The 25,926-nt window shown below is 39.6% G+C and overlaps 1 protein-coding gene across 3 annotated transcripts in view; it reads right to left on the bottom strand.

Moving 5' to 3' along the window:
* Positions 1-25,926, bottom strand: part of PPP2R5C (protein phosphatase 2 regulatory subunit B'gamma) — an 84,434-nt gene that overhangs the window by 51,927 nt on the left and 6,581 nt on the right. For all 3 annotated transcript variants that reach the window (XM_057397074.1, XM_057397075.1, XM_057397076.1), the window contains exon 3: positions 12,243-12,402. In XM_057397074.1, the coding sequence (XP_057253057.1) occupies positions 12,243-12,402 (160 nt within the window). The remainder of the gene's footprint in view (positions 1-12,242; positions 12,403-25,926) is intronic.

Raw genomic sequence — 25,926 nt, 5'->3', positions numbered from 1 at the left:
GTACAAGTGGAATGGAGCTAATGAATATCAGTGGGAGGGGGAAGAGCTTACTTGAACTAATTTATGAATACACTTCCGTTGCAACACAACAAAAACTGTGTTAACTTTGGCTACCCATATTTAGAATTTAATGAATGAAAAACCAGACTGATAGCATAGCAAAGCTGTAGCAGTTCCAGGTTTTCGCCAAACTCTGCTCATCACTTCTAACTTCCTGATGATGGGAATGAAGGAAAACTCCATAATAAATTTCTGAGGATATAAATGTGTTACATTTAGGATCCATCACTAGAGCTGGTGAATCTTCTTTATCCTGGAAGACTATGTAGTATTGCTTTCAAAACACACACATTCTACTTGGGTTGCGATTTAAAAAAATCCAGACATGACCCCCCCCCCCCCCCAATTCACCTGCCCAAAGACTGCATTTATTTTCGTTCTGAACTAGCTAGTATTCTAACTGATAGTGACAGAATCAACAACATACAAGATAAGTAAAACCGGATTAATTTCTATTTACATGAAAACACCTTGGACAAAATTGATTACCTATAAGATTATATGAGGAGTTTTCCTTTTTTGATTGTGAGAGGACTATATAGGCTGAACTCCAAGGTAACTAAAGGCGCAATTCCACAACTGCTGAAGTTGCTACGCCTCAGCAACCTAAGGCAGCCTAATTCAGTCTCATTCCAGCATTACCCTCTGCTTTATTTTCCTCTCATCTGCTTCAGTGGTCATCAGCCTCACAGCTGTGTTCGTTTATTCCACTAATCCAGCATAAAGCCACTTAGTTTACTGTCAGGTTGGTTTTCTGTTAACTTTAAAACTGTGTTCCATGGCAGCCTAAACTGAGCGAAGTCTAGATGAGCTACTGCTGCCACCCCGCCTCTTCTGAGGTGCACGTGCACAACCATCTGAAATTGCTGTACAAAATGCATGGTTGAACCAGATTAGGAGACTGAGCAGAGCTCAAGTGAGAAGGAAAAGGGAGGAGGGGTTTGAGTCACATTGATTCCATTATCTGGTTCACCAGACAGCCACCCAATGAAGGGGTAGGAATAAACATGACTTGCTTTTACTGGTAGGACCAATGCAATTTACTTTTTTCCCCTCCAGTTATAGCCTAACCAAAACTTGCCATTCTCACAAATGATGTCAGGCTATAGAAAACAAGGGTCTCTTGACAACTCTGAACTATGAATTACCTGAAGACAGCAACTTTGTCCTAGGTGAGGGAAAAAAAAAAAAAAAAGCATGGGATACTACACATTTTGGAGAAGAAATCACAGCAAAAGGAAACATACCAGGCTTCTCCTACACAGTTCTGACTCAGTTCCAAAGGACAGCCAAGAGGAAATTCTTCAAGGAAACAGAGGTGGTAAACACCATGTTAATACTTGGCTATCAAAATAAATACACATATAAGAAAAAAAAAATCCTTACCTGGATAAATGAAATGGGTATGGACTATCATTTGGCTTCCTTAAAGAATTTCTAGGATTGAAGCATGGCAAAATACAACCTTCTACATTCCACATTTAAAATCAAAACAAAAAAATTCCTTTCTAATGTAGCAAAAACTGATTAAAAGTGGAATTGACAAACATCTGCCAGCGATTGTATTTTTCTCTACCTTGATTTTCTGCTATTTGCAAGGTCACTGTAGCACATAGACTATAACAGTGCCAAGTTTTCCTTCAGCCAGTACTCAAAAGGTTTCGTAAGTGGGAGGGGGGGCTGGGGTGGGATGAGGGGAGGAATCAGTAGATATCTGTTGAGTTCAGAAACCTGTACAACACAAAAAATACCATTAGTTACCTTAAAAAAATGTATTTGAAGAATAGCATCTGGTGCAAAACAACATTTTCCAAGGCAGACTGCAGAAGCTCGTTTCAAATAGTGACACAATAATTTTTATCAAGCCCAGTATAAAAGGTAACACATTTACCACCAAACTTCCTCCCATCTATGGCCTTGATACATAGGTCACACATGTAATTTTCAAGAACTGAATCACAGAAATTTAAAAGTAAAAACTCGAGAACATGCCAATTACCCAGCAAGCACCGACTTATATTTACATGTATAAATATCGCATTCAGTATTTGATCAGTAGAGCTTTTATGGAGAAGTTCATTGTTTAGGTTTGATCATAATGAAGACCTGTACAGTGGAACAAAATGTTCTTTTTGTAAATAAGAGCATAATAAAAGACATTTTAAGAGAGATCTGAATCTCAATTCAGAGACAAGTTAGGATCTAGAAAATAAGACAAGGCCACAATTTAAATCCCATTTTTATGGAATCTAGCCAAGCTTCAGTGGAAACAAGTTTGGTAGGAAATGCTGCCAGGGACAGATGTAAAGCATTCTTCTAACAGTTTCAGCTGCTGACTAACGAGTAGGTGTTTGATAGGGCAGTTGAAATGAAAAACAGCTCATTAATCCAAGCCTGTGATTTCACTTAAAGCTAGATAAAGAAAAAAATAAAAATCTCACACTGAAACAAAGTATTTTTTTTTTCCTATAACCTTTTTAGTAGTTACTCACTATCATGTTTCTTAATCTTTAAAATGTTATGTAGTAATTCAGACTAGATAATTCCTAAGTATTTTAATACTTTGGCAATAATATTAAAGTATTTACTCATCTGATAGATCATATTTTCCTGTACAAACATCAAGAAATGTCCAGGTTTTGCTTTAAGAAATGCATATGCTTACCACACACACTTTCATAATTCTTCTGAACATTTAAAAGAAAAATACATAAAGTCTGTTTATGCAACACTATGATAATTTTTTTATGATAAAAGACAAAGTTACTAAATTAACATGACAAAGTGCCTCCACAGTTCTTTCACATGATACAATTCATATATTCACTGACACCTAACCATACTGATGTAGGGAAGAGTGAACTTTTGCAGTATTTTTCATTATGGGTTTTTTCTTTTGATAAATTCAATACAATATTGGGCTGCCAAAAATACTATAAAAGCATGAATGCAGCCAGGACCAGAAGGACAGCACTGCACATGTTGAGTTAGTCCAGTATAGTTTGTGTCCAAGAGGGAAAGGAATCATAAAACTGTATTCAATGTTCGACATGAGATTTTTTTTTCCTCTGTGTTTTGCCTTTTAAATGCATTATTTATTAGGGCAAATTATCTTTTATAGTAGCATTATCTTGTTTAATCTACCATCTTACTTTGCATAAAATACTTTTAGATAATAAACAGTGATAATACCACCTTGCAGATGGACAAAACATATTCATGCTGATTTTAAACAAACAGGTAATACACTCTGCTTAAATTTAAAATTATTCTGATATTAATGTGTGGAAATTACCAACATATATAGTTGAATTTCTCTGCAGCACAGAGATCAATTCTTGATTTGCTTTTAATTTAATCTTGGTATCAGTTTTGCTTGCTTATCTGTACAGTTGAAACAAACTCACAGCCACCTTACATTTCTGGCATTTGGAGAAATTATCACTTTCTCCCCCTTCCTCATAGTTACAACAGTTTTATCAATGAAAATTTAATTCAAATTTTTTTTTTTTTTAGGAATCTTAAACTGGAATCACTTCATCTGCAATCTTGATTCATCAGACTTTAATACTGTGCAGAAAACAGAACAATCTCCTAGACAGCCACTTGTGTCTTAAAAACATTATGAAAGCTTTAAGAAGGCTTGCCTCCCTATCAGAGCCCTGTATCACAAACAGACAAGTTGAGACACCATCCCGATGTTCTCTATGTTCTCTTGCACAGAAGACTCAGATTTTGGCATAGCTCTACAGTCTCTGCTTGAGTAAAAAAGGAAACCATGCACTCAGCATGAAATGTGCTCAGACAAATGACACCCTTATGACGTGCCATGTTCATTATTTTACTAAGAAAAAAAGGGGGGGGGGAGGGGGGTGTGTGTGGAGAAAGAATAAATATGACTGGTAGTACTTTTTATGTTGAAATCATGCTAAGTCAGGAACAGACATCTCCACCAGAAGGTCAAAACTTGGATGATCAACATGCACAGCAAGATCTTCAACAACAAAACACTACAATCCTGTCACATACAATTATTCTACATTAAGGAACCAGCAGAGTATTCCATCTTCTATACTTCTAAGCATGAAAAGTTAGTATGTATGTCCACATCTGTCAATAGCTCATTTCTTCCTATCTTGGTATATGCCTTTGCAAGAATATTTTATCCATGTTTGCAAGACCGCAAGTCCAATTCCATGAGGTAAACAGTAACTCTGTTAATAAATTAGGAACTGTATTTGAAAATAAAAGCTGAACTGCAATAGTAATTTTGAAGATTACACAGAACAATGTTCTGATCTAAAAAAGAAACCAGCCCAAACCCAAACCCATGAACAAAATCACAACACTGGCATCACAGAAGTACTCTATAAGGATATAAAATCATTCTATCCAGCTTTAAAACTACATACAGGAATGCTACCAAAAAAAGCGTATTTTTACATCATGCTAAAATTTACATACGCATGACTAACACACGTTCATTGGGAAATTTTGCAACACTTCAGAATACGGAGCACTGAAATGATTTTATTTTTTCAAATTTCTTATTCTAGGACTGACAGAGAATATTATCTTTTAATAAATATTCCTTGCAGATTAAAGTTAGATTTGTGACACTATTTATTTGACAGTGTATAAAACCTTTATTCCAGTCACTGCATCTTAATGTATTTACAAATTCTCATTGTGACACTCTCTTACATATCACAGAGATTGAGATTCTTAATCTCACCACTTTACCCAACAGTTATCTCTAAATGCTGCACATTTACAGTTTACTAAAATCAGCACGTCCTTGCAAAATAACATACTTACACAAATACACATATGCTCACCTGTTTGTACTGTTAAAAATCTCTTGTAGCATATAAACTAAGTGTACATAATCGTCAAGGGAGCATTTTAGAAATCCATAATTTGCAAGACTGTACCACAGGGGGGGAAAACCTGTCAATGGAAGTATTACTAAAACTGTAAATTCTCATGAATATAAATTCCCATTTTCAGTAACGTACATTTTTGAATCATTAAACTTAAAATTTTACTTTTCTGTATTAATAGTCTTGAATAGAAATGAAAGACATTAACATTTAGATTGCTAGTTAGCCAGTTATGAAATAGCAGACTGCTAGCTGCTTTTTTTTTTTTTTTCCTTTTTGATCTTGGTCAGTTACTCAGTAAATCCATCACAGCAGCAACCTCAGTCCTGCAGATGCTGCCAGCTATTCTCATGCGGTAAGGGACAACTACATTCTCAGTAAAATCAGTGTTAAACCCAGGTCTTTTTTTTGGTGTTTGTTTGGTTTTTTTTTTTTACATTTGAGAGACTTGATCTGTATGATGGTGTTTGGATACCAACTCCATGAAAGGAGCTGAAGTACTATTGCAGCTGTGAAGTGCACAAGCAACAAGCATTCAATTCATAACACACCATGACACTCTCAAAAGTTTCCTCTCAAAACCAAATGGACACAGGAAGAGGAGTAGCACATACGCATCACATATTCAAGCTCTAGAGCTTTTTCCAGTATATAATGTACATGGGTGTCAGAAGTTCGCAGAGGTAACACAAAAATCAAGAAATAAAATGAATATCATCCAGAATCATCACCAGAAATGAATGCCAGCGCACAAACTAAATCAGAGATACTAACACAGATATTTGCTAATTAATGATGAAAAAGTTATCCATAACAACACAATGAATTAAAGTTTCTTGCGTAAATTGAAGTGAGCAGTTGCAAAGAACACTCGAGTGTGTTGGTGGTCAGGTACATACAAGCTCAGAACTGGTACTTTACAAATATATTTATTAAATATTCATGTTGAACACTTTGCTGTTTATCTCATACAGAACACATTCTTAAATCTGTAAACAATTTCAATATATCCCAAATTACAAAGTGTCTTCTTAAGAAAGCAAAAGTGAAGAAACCTAAGTTTCTGAAGGCTGAAAAAAACCTTTGCCATTTATAACTGAAATAACCAAAACATTAATCTGCAGCTTCTCAAATCATGACAAACACAACGTTAGGCCAATTTTTTTCCCCAAATAATAAAAAACTGAAAACAAAAACCAACTTTCTGTAACTGAAGTACCTGCACTATAAATGTTAGCTAACAAGCAGAACCAGATGAACAGAAATTAACATAACACAAGTTTGTTGGCACAGGATTTTTCTTTTTATTATGAAAAAAGGCAAGATCTTGAAAAGACGTTTGAGACATTTCTGAGGGTGCTTCTCCAGAGAAGCTTCTGGGTTATCTGTGGGCAGAGAAGCTACCTATTCCAATTGGACTAAATCAAGTTTCATCGCAGCTTGCAGCTTTGCTAATATCTGGATCTCAATGCTCTGCAAACCACTTGCACCAGAGACTTCTTTTTTCCACATTAATCTCTATTCTTGAGGCCTCTTTACTCATAATTTACTTCCTTTTTGCATTATCTGAACTATTCCACTCCTCCATTTCCTGAATAAACTGAGGGTGTACAATGTTAATCATAAGCTGTGCCAATGAATATAAATCATGCCACACTAATACCAGCCTATATGTCCTGGTGATGGGTATTTCTGGAATGCTATCATCAGCATTTCTGTGCAATGCCTAAGAGAAGGTTCGCAACGTGCCTAAAGATCAAAAAGGATTTCCTAAAAAAGAAACCTTGATGAAAACCCACTTTGGCATCTCCTCCATTCCCTTCCCACTATTTCAAGTAACCTACTGATCTAAGCTCCAGCCCTATGGCACAGAAAAACAGTGGTTATCTCAGCGATAAATGCTTGGAGCAATGCAGAGATATTTCAGCCGCCCCAGCCAATGAGCCGGCTTCATTTGGAGCTAGCCTCAGATGCCTCTACACAAACGCCCATAGTATGGGGAACAAACAAGGAATTAGAGGTGTGTGCACGTCTATGGGAGTATGATATAATAGGCATCACAGAAACATGGTGGGATGGCTCCTATGACTGGAGTGTTGGAATGTAAGGTTACAGGCTCTTTAGAAAAGACAGGCCCAGCAGGCGAGGAGGAGGAGTTGCCCTTTATGTTAGGGATAGGCTGGAGAGTATGGAACTCTGTCTGGGGACAGGTGAGCAGTCAATAGAGAGTTTGTGGGTCAGGGTTAAAGGGAGAACAGCTATGGGAGACATTACTGTGGGGATCTGTTACAGACCACCTGGTCAAGAGAACTTTGTGGATTAAGCACTCTATAGACAGACAGAACTTCAATCACCCTGATATCTGTTGGAAAGATGGTATGGCCCAGCACAAACAATCCAGGATGTTCCTCAATTGTGTGGAAGACAACTTCCTTCTGCAAGTAATACAGGAGCCAACAAGGAGAGGTGCCATGCTTGACCTCGTGCTCACCAACAGGGAAGGGCTCGTTGGAAATGTGACGCTCCAGGGCAGCCCTGGATGCAGCGATCACAAGATGGTCGAATTCGAGATCCTCAGGACAGTGAGAAGAGCGTGCAGCAAGCTCACTGCCCTGGACTTCAAGAGAGCAGACTTTGGCCTCTTAAGGAACCTGCTTAGTAAGGTTCCATGGGATATGACCCAGGAAGGCAGGGGGGCACCAAAGACTGTTAGTTGATATTCAAGGATCACCTGCTACAAGCTCAGGAGTGTTCCATCCCAACTAGAATGAAGTGCAGCAGGAGGGCCAGGAGACCTCCTTGGATGGATAAGGAGCTCCTGAAGAAAATTCAAAGGAAAAAAGTGGCTTATAAAAGATGGAAGCAAGGACAGGCAGCCTGGGAAGAGTACAGGGATGTTGTCCAAGTAGCTAGGGACCAGGTTAGGAAAGCTAAGGCCCAGTTAGAATTAAACTTGGCTAGGGAGATGAAAGATAACAGGAAGGGATTCTACAGGTATGTAGCGAATAAAAGACAGACTATGGACAACGAAGGCCTCCTCTGGAAGCTATCAGGAGAACTGGCTACCCTGGATTTGGAGAAGCCTGAGGTTCTTAATGATTTCTTGGCCTCAGTCTTCACTGGCAAATGCTCTTGACCACACCACCCAAGTCTTGGAAGGCAGATGCAGGGACTGTGAGAATGAAGACCTTGGGCCCACTGTAGGAGAGGATCTGGTTCCAGACCATCCTAAGAACCTGAAAGTACACAAGTCCATGGGACCTGATGAAATCCATCCGTGGGTCCTGAAGGAACTGGCAAATGAAGTTGCTAAGCCGCTGGCCATCATATTTGAAAAATCATGGCAGTCAGGTGAAGTTCCCACTGACGGGAAAAAAAGGGAAATATAACCCCCATTTTCAAGAAGGGGAAAATGGATGACCCGGGGAATTACAGAGCAGTCAGTCTCACCTCTGTGCCTGGCAAAATCTTGGAGCACATTCTCCTGGAAGGCATGCTAAGGCACATGAAAAACAGCAAGGTGTTTGGTGACAGCCAGCATGGCTTCACTAAGGGGAAATCCTGCCTGACCAATTTGGTTGCCTTCTATGATGGGGCTACAGAACTGATGGACAGGGGTAGAGCAGTTGATGTCATCTACCTGGACTTGTGTAAAGCATTTGACACTGTCCCACATGACATCCTTGTCTCTAAATTGGAGAGACATCAATTTGATGGATGGACCACTTGATGGATAAAGAACTGGCTGGATGGCCGCACACAAAGAATTGTGGTCAATGGCTCAATGTCCGGCTGGAGACCAGTAACAAGTTGTGTCTCTCAGGGATTGGTGTTGGGACCTGTCTTGTTCAACATTTTTCTCGGGGACATGGACAATGGGATTGAGTGCACTCTCAGCAAGTTTGCCGATGACACCAAGCTGTGTGGTTCGGTTGATAGGCTGGAGGGAAGGAATGCCATCCAGAGGGACCTTGACATGCTTGTGAGGTGGGCTGATGCCAACCTCATGAAGTTCAGCCATGACGAGTGCAAAGTCCTACACCTGGGTCAGAGCAACCCCAGGCACAGCTACAGGTTGGGCAGAGAAGAGATTCAGAGCAGCCCTGTGGAGAAGGACTTGGGGGTGTTGCTTGATGAGAAAATGAACATGAACTGGCTTCATTGCACGCTTGCAGCCCAGAAGGCCAACTGTATCCTGGGCTGCAGCAAAAGGAGCATGACCAGCAGGTCAAAGGAGGTGACCCTGCCCCTCTACTCTGCTCTCGTGAGACCTCACCTGGAGTATTGTGTACAGTTTTGGTGTCCTCAACATGAAAAGGACATGGAACTGTTGGAACAAGTCCAGAGGAGGGCCAGGAGGATGATCAGGGGACTGGAGCACCTCCCATATGAAGACAGGCTGAGAAAGTTGGGGCTCTTCAGCCTGGAGAAGGCTGCGTGGAGACCTCACAGCAGCCTTCCAGTATCTGAAGGGGGCCTGTAGGGATGCTGGGGATGGACTCTTCATTAGGGACTGTAGTGATACAACAAGGGGTAACAGGTTAACACTTAAACAGGGGAAGTTTAGATTGGATATAAGGAGGAAATTCTTTCCTGTTAGGGTGGTGGGGCACTGGAATAGGTTGCCCAGGGAGGTTGTGAATGCTCCATCTCTGGCAGTGTTGAAGGCCAGGTTGGACAGAGCCTTGGGTGGCATGGTTTAGCAGGAAGTGTCCCTGCCTATGGCAGGGAGGTTGGAACTAGATGATCTTAAGGTCTTTTCCAACCCTATTTTATGATTCTATTCTACGATTCTAGTACCACAGGCCATTTATAGCTTACCAGTTACAAGCTTTCACAGACCTAATACAGACCTTAAATCATGCAAAGGTAACCCCATTCTATATGCTCTGATTAAAATACAACCTCATGTAACGTGCATCACACTACACAGTAGTCAACCCAACATATCTGAAGAAAGTACACATCTCTGTCTTCTACAGACAGAAGAAACATTTCCCAGGCACTGTAGCTGTAGAAATACATTCAGTTGATATAAGTGACTGGAGTTTTAAAGCTGGTTAAACACAGACACGCTGAAGGAATAGTATGTTCTTCCCAGCGCTTCATTAAAGTTGAACCTGCTTAATCATCTCAGTCCTTTAAATTACAGCCTGTCAGTCCACTGCCCAGACAGAGACATTAAATACCACTCTTAAAGCTGTCCAAAAAGAAAGTTTCTCAGCTTTACTTGACCCACTGAATGCACATCAAGGCATGTATCTCTGTATGTCAGAACACAGTGACTGGCCAACAGCATTCTCAGCAACCCTACTAGGTGGGTGTAAGTGAACACATGCAGTGAGCAGCTATCCAGACACTTGCTATGATCCATGAGACTGGACACAGTTTCATTAGTAAATGTAGTAACTACTGTCTATCCAGATCAGCCATTGCAACCAGCATTTCATAACAAAGTCTGACCCTCAACAGCCTGGAGACATACACAGAGCATCAGACATCCACCACAGACAAGCTTAAGATCTTCCATTTCACTTGAGAGTAGGAGGAGTGATTGCTGACTGAAAAGTAAATATAATACATACACACAATACTCCTACCATTTCTTCACATCCAGGTATGTTGTGTCAAATGTACTGGAATGCTCTTGAAACAGACCTTAAGACTTACCTTTTTTTTTTTCCCCACTTTTGCCCCCCACCAAGTCCAAGCAGGCATTCTTTATAGGTTACCTAGTTTAGACAGCAACAAATCCAAAACTTCACCTCACCCACCGTAAAATGGACTACTTTCCCCCACTCCCACCTGGATTCATTTTTCTCATTTTCAGCTCACTGTCCGCTCTGCTTTTCATTGCATGCTCAGTTCTAGCCACCGTGAGCTGACAATCCCAGGCACAACCAGAAACATACTATTTAAAGTAGGACAAAATAGAGGTTCTAGATCATGTAACAAACATTTTTCTTTGCAGCTGAACAAAAGGTCATGCCAGTCAATAAGGCTGTATGCATAACTTTTTACAAAAATCACTACTTTAATTCAGTGTCATTTGCTTATGTCACACCCTGGATATGACAGCTTGCGCATGAACCTACTATGTCAGTTTAAAACATAGGCCATATTATCAATAATCTGTGGTGCTAAATATTCTCATTTACAAATCTAATAGAGTAAAATGCACTAATTAAACAGCAGATAAATCTTAAAATTAAGCAGCATCTTGTATATAGACTGCTATACTAACACAATGGACAATATTTCATATATTTTGTAAAAACAGTATCCGTGTGAAGAGATGAATGTTGCAGTCTAATTTCATCTGCATAATCTGTACAAAAACAGTATAATTCAGATGGGTTGAGAACCTAAGTTTCTTATATTCAAGAAATACTAATGCATTATATCAAGAAAACAGTGACTGGAGGAAATGTCTTACCCTGTGACATTTCACATTGCCTACATCAGTACTAAGCAACACTTCAGGAATCTATTACGCTTTCACTGACAACTTTAAACACTGGAAAGCAGTATGCATCACACTTCAAAACAGCTTTTTTTTTTTTTTTTCCTTTAAATAAACCTTCAGAACAAATTGGCTGCTCATAAGCAGTAGATCAGTACATCGGACCACATCTGGAAAATTCTACCCTAGCACTACCACAAGCTACTGTACGCACACTGTGGAAACATGTATCTACATAACAGACAGTAGCTAAAATAAAGATAAAAGCTGTGTTATTAAGACATAACTATCATCACCTTTTCATTACAGATGGCAGTAAATATAAAAGATCACAAAGCCTTAAAATTGACAAAAGAAAAATCATATTCACTAAAAAGATGCCACTCCACTTGACCCATGATCACAAAAACAAGATCAATAAATAGCGGTATCTAGGTCTTCTCACAATGCCAAGAGATATTTTAGTACAAAGTAGTGTTTCAGCATGCTGCACTGAGGACAGATGACTAATACTTTGCACAAAGAGCCCAAATACTCTGCTTTTATGCGAGATGAGCGAACATACTTTCACACAGACATTTCTGGGTTGAAGAAACAAAAATATTTCATATACTGATCACCAAGAAGGCAGCACATTGTACGTCCTCCTATAAGGATTGACAAAAAAGAAAAACCAAACCAAAACAGTGTGTTTAAGCATGCAAGTACATGCAAGTTTGCACATATATACTTGACATATTATGTATGCTGCTAAGATACAAGTGTGATAGTTGAGATGCTTCTCTGTCTTATGCCCAAGATCCCCCCAGGAGTCATTCTGATTTTAAAAGACATACCTTTTAAAGCTGGCAGTTTCTGAAGCTCCCTGTTATTGCTAACATTAAACCTTGAAGAACTCTGCCGCTTTTCTTTCTTCAGTACTGTCTGTGGTGCTGGTACTTTGATTTTAGATAGCTGTGCTGGGGGAGGAGTGCTGTTTGATTTTTTGTTTGATACCTGTTTAAAAAAAAGAAATGAAAGCAGTTAATTACAGCTGAACTTAGAAAAATCTTCTAAAAATGATTGTTACAGTAATAAATGAGGCAAAATAAGCTTTTAATCAAATTGCTCTATTTATCTTCTGAATATATAGCTAGCTATTCTGTTCCATCTTTTCAGTGTTAATTTCTGTACCACAGCCCTCATATAGATGGGAATAGATCATCTTGTTACATGCACTAACCCATTTATTTGAAGTTATCAGCTGACTGAAAAGCTATTCTCACCTTTTCCCTGAGAAGTCCAGGTCTCCAAGGTATCTAGCTGTCTAACTTCAGCTTTAAATGGATGACAAGATTTTGTCTATTTACAGCAGGTAAACCTCCCACTGCCTATTTGTATTGTGCCTTGCTGCTAGAGTCCTAAGCTTAGCTAGGCCATTCAGGCTTTGATATAAAGTTGAAAGAATCAGGTCCTACTACTGTAGTGGCTTCAGCAGCTTCTAAAACATACATGAAGATTTGTAGCAGTTTACTGCCTACTCAGAGCAAGTTGCTTTTATTGTAATAATCCTAAACAGATTGCCATTGTACCTCTGTATGAAGTTTATAACTTAAAACTAGAAAAATGGTTCCCACCTATAGGTTTCCAAATTGCTGTTATTTCCTAGACTATACTTGACAGTGCTCTCAAGCTGAATAAAATGCATCATTAGCAAAAGCATGTCAGAACTTGTAATGCTGCCTTTCTCATTCCTTTTCTGAAATAGGAAAAGCAGGTTTAAAGTAGGCAATAGTTAACTTTTTAAATATTAACAATTTCATAGTGTTCTTTACAAGAATTATAAAAACATTTAGGAATACCTTACACAAAAAAAATAGAAACACCTGAGCAGGAAATCTTACTCCATATACTCTAATTAGCTTTACAGGACCATAATTTTCTTAAAATTTGAAAATTACACTGAAGCACAAACATCTGAAAATATACCTTGGCACTTTTATCTTAGAGAAAAGACCATGTTCTCCTTTTCAGACAGTGCTATGCAATAACAGAAAAAAAAAATCATATGGGAATGGGATTCAGGATGGAAGTCAAGTTGTAATGCTGCTGCTTTGGCAGTTCCAAGTGATTCAACTAGAATTTTGTTAAGCATAGTAGATATCAAAGCAGTGTTTCATTCCTGCATGAGATAACATCAGTGGTAGTTCATAAGGACATGGCTAAAACAACAAAACCCACTTTTCTTCATGTTCTAAAAAGGATTTCCAGAATAGCTTATTCATCAACAATTTCCATATGGTCTGGGAGTGTACGCATTCAGTGCACATGGAAACGTTACCACAAAAATTTATCTACCTTTAGAGTCTCCAAGACAGTAATTTTATTCAAATTTTGTTCTAGTAACATAACTGGGAAAGAAATGTATATGCTTCAAGTATAGATTAACAATTGTATATTATACACCCAGTACTTAATGTATCAAAGATACAAAAGCAACATTTAGTTTTCATTAAACACATTTAAGACGACCATCTTGTCAATTTAAAATTTTAATAACAAAACCCCTTACAGCCTTATAGAACAAGTAAGGGGAGACAACACACTGAATGCTAGAAGCCTTACGTTACCAAAAATAGTCTGTAGTTGTTTCAGTAAAAATGGCATACATTGGTAGATAAAAGCATTTGTGTACAAGTAATATCCCTTATGTTGCATTTTTCATACTATTTCACATTTCAATCCCAAACACTAAATGCTTTAAAATCTTTTTGCTGAAATACAAGTGGCCTACAAGGTAAATTCTTTCCATTAATTCAAGTTAAAACACACCACAAACAAACAAACAAAAAACCCCACAAAAACAAAACCCCCAAGAACCTGACATTCCAAATAAAAATATGAATAGACTAAGCAGAAAGAAAAACAACACCAAAAATTAGGAGGCAAAACTTACCATGCATTAAACTAATTAAGATGCAATATAAACACTGTTCATGCACAGGATTCTGTACTTTTAGTGTTATGCTTTGAGCCTAACGATGTTTTTCTGTACTGGCTATCTTTCACTGCCACCTGTTTTTTGTTCATTACTTGGAACAGGAAAAGCTGCTTTCCTGTTTCCTCTATTCCCAAACAAATTCTCAATTTTGAATTAACAAGTGCTCCCATGTGCCTGCACACATGCGCACAATACAGTATCCTCAGGTAACACACACATCAGGGAACCAGCTATTCTAATAGTTGGTAAACCAACTATTCTAAATTTATCTGGAGATAAATTCTAAAAATAGCCAAAATTGGTTATTTAAGAGGACGGCTAACATTTCTAATTAAAAGGCGAAAGAAAGCATTTTTTGTTGCTATGGAAACTTCCCATCTAGCAAGTGATGACTCCAGAGTAATTCAGACTTGAACTGCTGGCCAATTTATCCAACAGACTTCCTCCCTCCTTTTTTTACCATCAAACATGATGAGTCCTGACTTTCAGTCATACCCCAGTCATTCAGCCAGCACATGCCAGAAAGCTGCCAAAACAGCTTCCAGCTCATTACTGTTGAATACCACATTACACAGCTGTACCCAAAACCTCTGCAAGTGGTAATATTGTGCTACCACAACTGGCCTCCAGAGCTTGCAGCCAACAGCCCTTGGATAGAAGGGTACCAGAGAAGGTGTGTTAATTCAACTTAAGCCACACAGCTCAGCAATTTTAACCACTCCTCTAAAAAGGAAAATTCAGAATAACAATTCTGCGTATTAATTTGTTAAAGATTTCAAGGTAACATAACTTTTTGTAACTGAGCCTTTGCTCAGTTCTCATTGATTCAGATCGAAGACACAAGCCCAGTTTCTTTCTCCCAGTAACAAACCAAAGAACTTTAGAAACCACAATTCCTGAGGATAACTGATGGACATCCTGCTACATCAATGAACAATCCAACTGATTTGACACCAGAACAGTCAAACTACAGATACATTTTAATCAGTTCTCTTCTTGTTACTAGAACGGGAAAAAACTATTCTTACCCTTGTTCTGTCAAACAGCTCCTTCATACCCAAATATTTATATACTGATAGCCAGATTTAATTCTAAAAATGCTGATAAACCCCTAAAAATGTGTACAAATTAATCTGAAAATTGTCAGATTGAGAACATGTTTCTTCAGATCATAATTAAGACATAACTCTCTGGTTTCCTGATCAATTTAGTTTTTAAAAGTTAGAGTTTTACATAGTTTTACGAACATTAAGACAGTAAGGGACAGTGTGATTCTAACTGAAGTTCTGCTTGTAACAACTGAAAAAAATAGAGTTGATGCTCCTCAGTGCCCTTGAATAAGCTTAAAATTAATTAAAGAGAGTGAAAGGCAGGGAGGAGAGAAGGAGGTTTCTTGCCAGTCACAACAGTTCAAGATAGATAGTCCTTGCATCCCTTCCTCCCTGGAGTCTTCCTCCATTAAGCAGGATGGGTACATTCCTTTTCCTTGTTTTACCCTCACTGTCTTGAGCAAAGTCAGATCCTTGAACCCCTGACTCGTAAGTGGGCATGTAGAAACCAGAGCACAACACTAAATCTATGACCAGGGAAAGAAAGATATGAGTACATCAAGCGTATCTACAGTTAAAGCTAATTTTTCTTTATGAATTAAACTGACCAAACAGCCCACATGGCAACTTTTACTTTCGGCCAGAAATCTAAGGGACAAGAAAGAATACTCGGACCTGGAAGAAGGGTCCACCCTGCCTCCCATATACATCAACAAGTCTTTCAGAAGACCCTATTCTTCCATTTCTGACAGTCCTCCAAAACCAGGTATTTAAGTGACCTTGACCAATGCGGGCAACCAGAATAACTCTGCCTGACCTTATCTTTCAAAGCCACTCACTAATAACTGAATTACACCAAAGCACACAAAGCCTTCTGCTCCCTGAAATCAAGAGCCTAGCCAAGCCTAGTAGTGGGGTCAACTCTGTAACTATGCAGCCAGCTTTCATCCTGCTTTCTAAGATAAACTGGTCAGAGCAGGTGAGGAGTTGAAAATGACAATAAAAATCACCTGGATACATCTGTTACTCAAGATTTTAAAAACTGGATGGCTTACTAGTGACAAAAACCAGATCTCCTCCTAAGCACAGGGCAAGAGAGATTCTCCCTTTGCCTGAAGAAAACATGCTGCTAGGCAATACCCCATATGGTGTTTCTTGACAGAGATTAGTCTAACGCTAATCTGCAGATTTCTTCCCTCTAACGAGTATTACCACTGAATTCAAGTTAGTATCAGTGTGTACACCATCCTAGGATGGCAGCAGCAAGCCACATACCAGCAAGAACCTTGATAAAAACTCTGGACTACAAAATCTGGATAGGTGAACCTTCTACCAATTAACACATGAATAAGACTCCCTGTGAAATGCACGTACACAGAGAAAAAAGCACAGAATACTTTTTATGAGAATCATTAATCTGAATCTGCTTATATAAATGCAGAACCAATCCCTTTCTTCTTTTCCTTTTGGTATCGTAAGTAGCCATCAGGGACTTATTTTTTCATTAAGCTAAACAGAGGTCTGATCTATAGCACCCAAAAGAGCTCACTTCTTGCCAAGGCAGCCCCAGAAGGGGCTATGAAACCATTCTGGGTTATATCTAAAATATACTTAAAATGAAACTGAAAATTAAGTTACTGAAACTAAACAAACAACATGAAAAACATGAAAGGGACATGTACAACTTAATTTTCAAAACTGTATGAGGGCCCAGCATGTAACCAAAATAATTCAGCGAAGAGGTTGAGGCCTATTACATAATTAAGCTGAAAGTTGAACTTAATTTAATCTCTTGAGAACTGAAATCAAAAATCAAGGAGTCAAAATGGGTGGGGAGCAGTCAAGAGCCTTCCATGCAGTTTTCTCCTCTATGCAGTAACTTCAAAGTTGTGTGAAAATCTCCAAACACTCCGGGGATCTTGAATTCGGCCACAAAGTGCTCTTCTTTTCACATCTTCATTTACTGTTTTGGGGATTGGAACAGGAACAGATCATATGTGGCATATGGCTCAATAGCCATCAACCTGGTGAATATATCCTCAGCATACTTTCAGGAGGTAGCTGGTGGTAGTAGATTAGCAGTTGGGACCAAGGCAAGTTGTTCAAGACATCACATTACCAGGAGAGCAACATTTGTCAGCTGATTTCAATGCTGTGTTGTTAACACCACCAGTTCAACATGCCTTCCAACAGGACATCAGATTAAACTCTTGTTATTTTGGTATTAAAGACATTGATTGTCAGAGCTATCCGGACAGCCTGCAGTAATTGTAGCTCATGCAAATAGTGCCCAGTCACTGGTAAGGTGTTTGCTATGGAGCAAACTAGCAATTAGCTGAAACCTTTAACATCAGCATTTTCCACCTACAGAGACTCAGCACAAGCCATATAAAACTTGATGTGGATTCTTAATCATCTGGACACATAAAAAGGGGCATTAATCCATAAACAACCCAGGGAAACAATATGCTGCTGGGTACCAATCTAGATGGCAAATGGTTCTGAGGTTCTCAATTTGATGAAGATTCTTGCTACTCTGCCATTATTATTCACTAGTTTCACTAGATTGATTGGGCAGGCAACCTAGGGACGAGCCTCTGGAGATGCAGTTTATGGTGCTAAGGCATTGGCTGGTTTCAGACAGACCATAATGTAGATTTCTATTGGTTTTCCTCAACAAAATCGTTTGTTAGGATGATACCTGGACTGGCCTGCTAGAAGGATCTTTGCAGCTGCCTTTCTAGCAAGTCTGTTTATTATCACTAAAGATTGTCTTGGTTGAGATACACTGGATAGTTCAGTGATAGTCTCAGCATAATGTATGTTTTTACTTGGTAAGACAGCAAGAGCTGCACCCTAAAGCTTTGAGGCTGTAAAAAAAACAAATGCCCCCGCTGAAAAATAAAATTTGTTACCTGCAACCATCAGTTAGCTAATTAAATACGATTACACCAGATAATGACCTAAGTATTGTTTCAAAACTTTTATATAAATACCAGGATGAAGAATCTGAATAAATGATATCCTGGCTTAAATTACTTTTGCTCTTGACTTTCATTTTTAAATTCTCTGAACAGCCTAAACCACCCTCTTACTTAAAAAAAAAAAAAAACAAAACAAAAACAAACAAACAACCCCCCCACACACAAAAAATCCATACCAAAAGGAAACCCCAAAAATCCCCAACCCTCTAAATCAACAAAAACTAACTTTGTGCTTCTTGGTGTGGGTGTGTGTGTACATACACATACACACACACACACACACGACATATATAAATGTAAGGTTCCCACATCAGAAGAAAAACACACAAACTCACCTCATTTACTTTAAGCCCCAATTCCTACACTCTACTGTAAATTTTAATTATATAAAACTGTTGATGAGCTAAGGCTACTACATATGTGGTTTTACCACTGATGTCTGTATTTGTGTGCTCCCTGAACCATTCACAGTAGTTTCTCACCTCACATACTCGTACTGAAATATTTTTTGCTTTGCCCCCTACCCACCAGATTTCTATCAGATGCTATGTAAGAGAGTTACAGACCCTGACAAGTTCTTCGCCAGTTTAGCAGTATAGTCATAACCGTGGCCACTTCTAAAGAAGTGTTACACTAAATCATTTCATCTCCGGTCTCATTGTGCTTTTATTTTAAACATCACTAGGAAAGTTTACTTTTCAGGACTTCAGACTGCTAAACTGAGCAATGACAAAGAAGCGTATTAAATTATAGTCACTATAAAGGTGTAGCAAATTAAACCATTTGGCAGTTGTCTTTTAAGAAGGACATTCGGGAATGAGGCACTATTTTTTTCCTAGATTTTATTTTTTATTGTCCCTTAGCACCTGGGGGCTGGAGGGTGAGGGAGAGGGGAACCATCATGCTTTAGACCCAGCTGGTAACTCAGCACCATGCAGCCGTTCGCTCACCCCTCTACCCCTTCTCTCCGGGGCAGGATGGGGAGGAAAACTGGAAGACTGTAAACCCCACAGGTTGAGATAAGAACAGTTTAATCATAGTATAGTTAGGGTTGGAAAGGACCTTAAGATCATCTAGTTCTAACCCACCTGCTAATAACTAAAATAAAGTAAAATATAGTGATAGTAGAAAGAATGCCAATAATGATAATACAAAACAGCAAAAGAAGAAATGAAAGCTCAGAAAACACAGGTGATGCACATGATACTTGCTCACCACCTGCTGACCAATACCCAGCCCAACCTGAGCAGTGATCGGTCCCTTCAGGGTAACTTCCCCCAGTTCATATACTGGGCATGACACGCTGTGGTATGGAATACCCCTTTGGCTAGTTTGGGTCAGGCGTCCTGTCTCTGCTTCCTCCTGGCTTTCGGTGCCCCTTCTCACTGGCAGAGCACAAGAGACTGAAAAGTCCTTGATCAGGGTAAGCATTACTTAGCAACAACTAAAACATCAGTGTGTTATCAGCACTGTTCTCAGACTGAAGCCAAAACACAGCACTGTACCAGGAAGAAAATTAACTGATACAGATGAAACCAGGACACAAACCAAAAAGCCAAAGCCTACCTTCCCACATGTAGAATTACAGATTTATTCTGACTTCAAATGAAATGGAGAGGAAAAAAAAATTCACAAGATTTAATATTTGTGAAGTCTGTGAACACATGGGTAGCATTCAATGGCTACCTCATTTTCTTACTATTTATATTTTCTATGGAATAACTATATTAATCATTAATGCATATGTGTAATACAGACTTAATACTTCTTCCCTCTCAAGAGTTTAGTAGTAGGTGCTAGCTCTTATGAAAAAGCTTAACAATTTGGAACAAAGGATGAAAATTATGTTTTCAGTTTACAAGATGCCAATATCCATTTTTGAAGGCCACCTCACCCAATGAAGGCCTTTGCCTTCATTGCTGTGTTTCCATTCAGGAAGGATTCAGCGAGTTTAAAAGCATGATTAGCAAGTAGAGGATAGCAAGTACTGAAACAAACCACAAATGAAGTCCTCACACATCATGTTACAGAAGTAGTTGTCAGCCTTCTGTAATAGCTAGAAGGGCATAGGATCCTGTTTTCAGAAGCATCTCCTTTTAGGTAAAGAAATACTTGTTTACAGGAGTGTTTGGTACACTTCATCAATTCCATTAGTTTTAAAAGCATAATATTAAAGTTACATAACAGGCATTGTTAAAGTAACCTCTTTCACTATTCAGTATTAATGTATATTTGCTTTGGATGCAGAAGGAAATTCCAATTGCCAAAACAAAACCGCAAGATGTCATTAAAAATAGAAAATTACAAAAGTTAAAAACAAATTGCACAGCTGCTTTAAACATAACACAAAGTACATCCTTCTAGTCAGCAAACAGCACCTCATTTAGCATTACGAGTGTATTCACTTGCTACACTGAAGTATTTTTTAATGGTTATATCAACCCATTCAAAAGATCTCTAGGAAAGAAAAACAGAAATGCAAGCCATGAACAAAAATTAGCTTTCAAACTATTTCTTTTTTAAAGAAGCTGGCACACCAATTTAGAGAAAAACAAAACCCAAAGAAACCATCCTGAGGTCTCACACACTTTATTTACAGGTCCAATAGAAGAGAAAATCCATCCTGATTTTCTGTGCAGTTTTGGTTTAAAGTCCTGTTTCACTAACGTTAGGGGTAAAATCCCAAGCCAAAAGCACTAGAAAGTTTCATAAAACAGAAGGTCTAGCACTGCCCATTTACAGCCCTTCTGCGATTCAAACTTCAGAGAACTAAGATGCTCAAGTTTCAAATTTATTTCATTATGAGTATCTCTCTTCTTCCAAATGAAGGAACAGTGACTTTCAAATCAATTTTATCTATTGCATGGGACTGACTCAAGACAGTGGCTATAGTGTAATTAGAGGTGCCATGCTTGACCTCGTGCTCACCAACAGGGAAGGGCTCCTTGGAAATGTGACGCTCCAGGGCAGCCTTGGATGCAGCGATCACGAGATGGTCGAATTTGAGATCCTCAGGACAGTGAGAAGAGCGTGCAGCAAGCCCACTGCCCTGGACTTCAAATGAGCAGACTTTGACTCTTTAGGAACCTGCTTAGTAAGGTTCCATGGGTACAGCCCTAGAGGGCAGGGGGGCCCAAGACTGTTGGTTGATATTCAAGGATCACCTGCTACAAGCTCAGGAGTGTTGCATTCCAACTAGAAGGAAGTGCAGCAGGAGGGCCAGGAGACCTCCTTGGATGGATAAGGAGCTCCTGAGGAAAATTCAATTGAAAAAAGAGGCTTATAGTAAGTGGAAGCAAGGACAGGCAGCCTGGGAAGAGTACAGGGATGTTGTCTGGGAAGCTAGGGACCAGGTTAGGAAAGCTAAGGCCCAGTTAGAATTAAACCTGGCTAGGGAAATGAAAGATAACAGGAAGGGATTCTACAGGTACATAGCAAATAAAAAACAGACTAGGGAGAACGTAGGCCCCCTCAGGAAGCTCTTGGGAGAACTGGCTACACAGGATTTGGAGAAGGCTGAGGTTCTGAATGACTTCTTTGCCTCGGTCTTTACTGGCAAAGGCTCTGACCAAACCACCCAAGTCTTGGAAGGCAGATGCAGGGACTGTGAGAATGAAGACCTTGGGCCCACTGTAGGGGAGGAACTGGTTCGAGACCATCTTAAAAATCTGAATGTGCACAAGTCCATGGGTCCTGATGAGATCCATCCATGGGTCCTGAAGGAGCTGGCAAATGAAGTTGCTAAGCCGCTGGCCATCATATTTGAAAAATCATGGCAGTCAGGTGAAGTTCCCGATGACTGGAAAAAGGGAAATATAACCCCCATTTTCAAGAAGGGGAAAATGGATGACCTGGGGAATTACACACCACTCAGTCTCACCTCTGTGCCTGGCAAAATCTTGGAGCACATTCTCCTGGAAGGCATGCTAAGGCACATGAAAAACAACAAGGTGCTTGGTGACAGCCAGCATGGCTTCACTAAGGGGAAATCCTGCCTGACCAACTTGGTGGCCTTCTATGATGGGGCTACAGAACTGATGGACAGGGGTAGAGCAGTTGATGTCATCTACCTGGACTTGTGTAAAGCATTTGACACTGTCCCCCATGACATCCTTGTCTCTAAATTGGAGAGACATCAATTTGATGGATGGACCACTCAATGGATAAAGAACTGGCTGGATGGCCGCACACAAAGAGTTGTGGTCAATGGCTCAATGTCAGGCTGGAGACCAGTAATGAGTGGTGTCCCTCAGGGATCAGTGTTGGGACCTGCCTTGTTTAACATCTTCATCGCTGACATGGACAGTGGGATTGGTTGCGCCCTCAGAAAGTTTGCCAATGACACCAAGCTGTGTGGTTTGGTTGATAACGCTGGAGGGAAGGAATGCCATCCAGAGGGACCTTGACACACTTGTGAGGTGGGCTGATGCCAACCTCATGAAGTTTAGCCATGACAAGTCCAAGGTCCTACACCTGGGTCAGAGCAATCCCAGGCACAGCTACAGGTTGGGCAGAGAAGAGATTCAGAGCAGCCCTGTGGAGAAGGACTTGGGGGTGTTGCTTGATGAGAAAATGAACATGAGCTGACTTCGGTGTGTGCTTGCAGCCCAGAAGGCCAACTGTATCCTGGGCTGCAGCAAAAGGAGCGTGACTAGCAGGTCAAAGGAGGTGACCCTGCCCCTCTACTCTGCTCTTGTGAGACTTCACCTGGAGTATTGTGTACAGTTCTGGTGTCCTCAACATAAAAAGGACATGGAACTGTTGGAACAAGTCCAGAGGAGGGCCACGAGGATGATCAGGGGACTGGAGCACCTCCCGTATGAAGACGGGCTGAGAAAGTTGGGGCTGTTCAGCCTGGAGAAGGCTGCGTGGAGACCCCGTAGCAGCCTTCCAGTATCTGAAGGGGGCCTGTAGGGATGCTGGGGAGGGACTCTTCCTTAGGGACTGTAGTGATACAACAAGGGGTAACAGGTTAACACTTAAACAGGGGAAGTTTAGATTGGATATAAGGAGGAAATTCTTTCCTGTTAGGGTGGTGGGGCACTGGAATAGGTTGCCCAGGGAGGTTGTGAATGCTCCATCTCTGGCAGTGTTGAAGGCCAGGTTGGACGAGGTCTTGGGCAATATGATTTAGCATGAGGTGTCCCTGCCCATGGCAGGGGGGTTGGAACTAGATGATCTAAAGGTCCTTTCCAACCCTAACCATTCTATGATTCTATGATTCTATACTGTCTGCCCGTCCAGCTCCTATATATCACAATCATTAGGGTTGGAAGGGACCTCTGGAAATCATCTAGTCCAACCCCCGTGCTAAGGCAGGGCGACCTAATAAGACCTGATTGAATACATACTGAAGAAACAACTAGGATACAGGTTGGTTTGTTAGGCACCACAAACATAGCTTATTGATTCAGTCCACTGAAAACTTGCGGATTTGAGGATGTTTTATTACAGGCTATCAGCCATTCCTGATCATGATGACTATATAAACAGCATCAAACTTACAGTATGGTAGGGAGTACTACCAACCCCCTTAAAACACTGCTTTATGTTATATTATAAATAAATTCTTAGTGTCAGGCATTAAGAGAGATAAATCCAATCTATGCTAAATATATCCTTGTTGTTCTTCATAGAAGCAGATGTCTTTTTACAAATATAGAAGAATCTTATACCTCAAAGACACTGAACTTTGTTTATCCACAAATACTGTGCCACTGAGTGGCAGAGATTGCCCATCTAACGGAAGTTGGAAAGAGCTTACATGACAGCTGCGTTTTACAAGTGACAATAAATATTATACACTGAATCACATGCAGGTATAAATTAGCATACTAAACAATTAAAACAGGATTATGTCAGCTGATGGAAAGAATCTTCTGTAGCAAGAATTATTTAGGAGCAGTCCCAGTCCCAACACATTTGAACAGGAAAGGGGAAAAACAATGCCAGAACTTTTAGAAAAGTGTTCTCCCTCCCTGACTCCCAAACTTCAAGCTCCTCTGCTGTTGTCTCTAATGAGTTGCCTAATAAGTACTTAGTTGTGCTAAGACTTTCATGTATAACTTTAAAAATTCTGAAGTAGAAAAACATAAGGCTACTTCTACATACGATCTCTGCTAAGAAACCCACACAAAACCATCAATGCCACTTCTAGTCCCCATCCTTTTCATATTCATCATTTTTAAGGAAAGTGGCAATTACATGTGTGCACGTAGTCAGGAATCAGTAACAAAAGTAACGAGAATACTCATGGTACTTCCCCCCTGTGTGCTGGCTAACACAAGAAAGGTGATAAAAAAAAAAACTGGGCAGCCACCTCTCAAAGTTCTGTCAGAACTCTCAAAGTTCTTTCAGAAAATCCTTACTTTTCCTGTTGGCCCATTAAAGAAATATTTCTATAATATTGTTATTATTGCTGAAAAAGTATTACCACAATGCTGAACAGCTTAACAAATCAACTTTCAAATGAAAATAACTTTACAAAGCAGGGAAGAAAAACCTCCAAAAACAATGCCTGATGAAACCGCTGCACTGGAAGCTATTACCAGTGTTTAATAAACCTACTGAAAAGTGATGGCTGCAACACAGTCATAGGACAGAGCATGGATGAGTACTTACAAAGCTTTTTTCATTTTTTTTTTAAATTTGTTTCAACAGTGATTATAGTCCAACATCAGCCACACTTGCTGCCAATAAAGCAAACCATTTCTTGCACAGCATGAAAACTGGCCAATGTAGTTTGTATTTTATTATATTTTAATTTGTCTGTATTAAAACAAACACCTTTGAAGTAGAAAGAACCAACCTGGGCAGCACATGGACACAACATGACAACACACACAAACATGCACACGTGCCTCAAACCACATTAGTCTTCTATTTGTTCTTCTGCATAGCTGAACTTGAGGAGTTATGAATTCTGTTCTTGTTTGTCAGAAGTCACCAAGCCAATACTTTCTTAAAAGTTGTCTTTCCCTTCTACAGAATACTCGGTACCCAGAATCAAGATGAGTAAAATTTTAAAAGTTTCATGCCTTCTTAAGCCAGTCCAGCTTGATGTAGAAGATGCTATCACTCCTAGTCACCTACTACTGCCTTGCATGAAAGGTTACCAGTTACTTCTGACCCTTTCATCCCCCAGGTCAACCTCGACAGTTAAATGTACATGATGCTTCTAGACTATTTCAGCAACTGGCAAAAAGTGCAAGTTTTAGCACATACCTTCCCACAGGCAAAACAGACAGAAGTAAGAGTATACAGGGTTAAAATTTTAGCTTCCTTCCCCTGTGGCTGTATTCAACTGTTAAAATTTAGTATTTGAATTTTTAGAAGTGTTAGTTTTTTCTAGAGAGAGAACAAGGCAATGTCTTGCAACAATCATTAGCTACTACCAAGCCACCTCTTTGTAAAGAAATAAGACTGACCATAAGTTATTATTCCCTTAATTCAAAAGGAGACCTCCACACCCCTATGACAAAACAAAATCCTACAATGATGCTTATTC

This window comes from Pezoporus wallicus, unplaced genomic scaffold, assembly GCF_028554395.1.
Source record: "Pezoporus wallicus isolate ANWC-B61680 ecotype Strahan unplaced genomic scaffold, APGP_CSIRO_Pwel_v1 contig_7068, whole genome shotgun sequence".
NCBI classification, from domain to species: Eukaryota; Metazoa; Chordata; class Aves; order Psittaciformes; family Psittacidae; genus Pezoporus; species Pezoporus wallicus.
The sequence above is the reverse complement of the archived record's forward strand: the minus strand, read 5'-3'. Positions and strand labels throughout refer to the sequence as shown.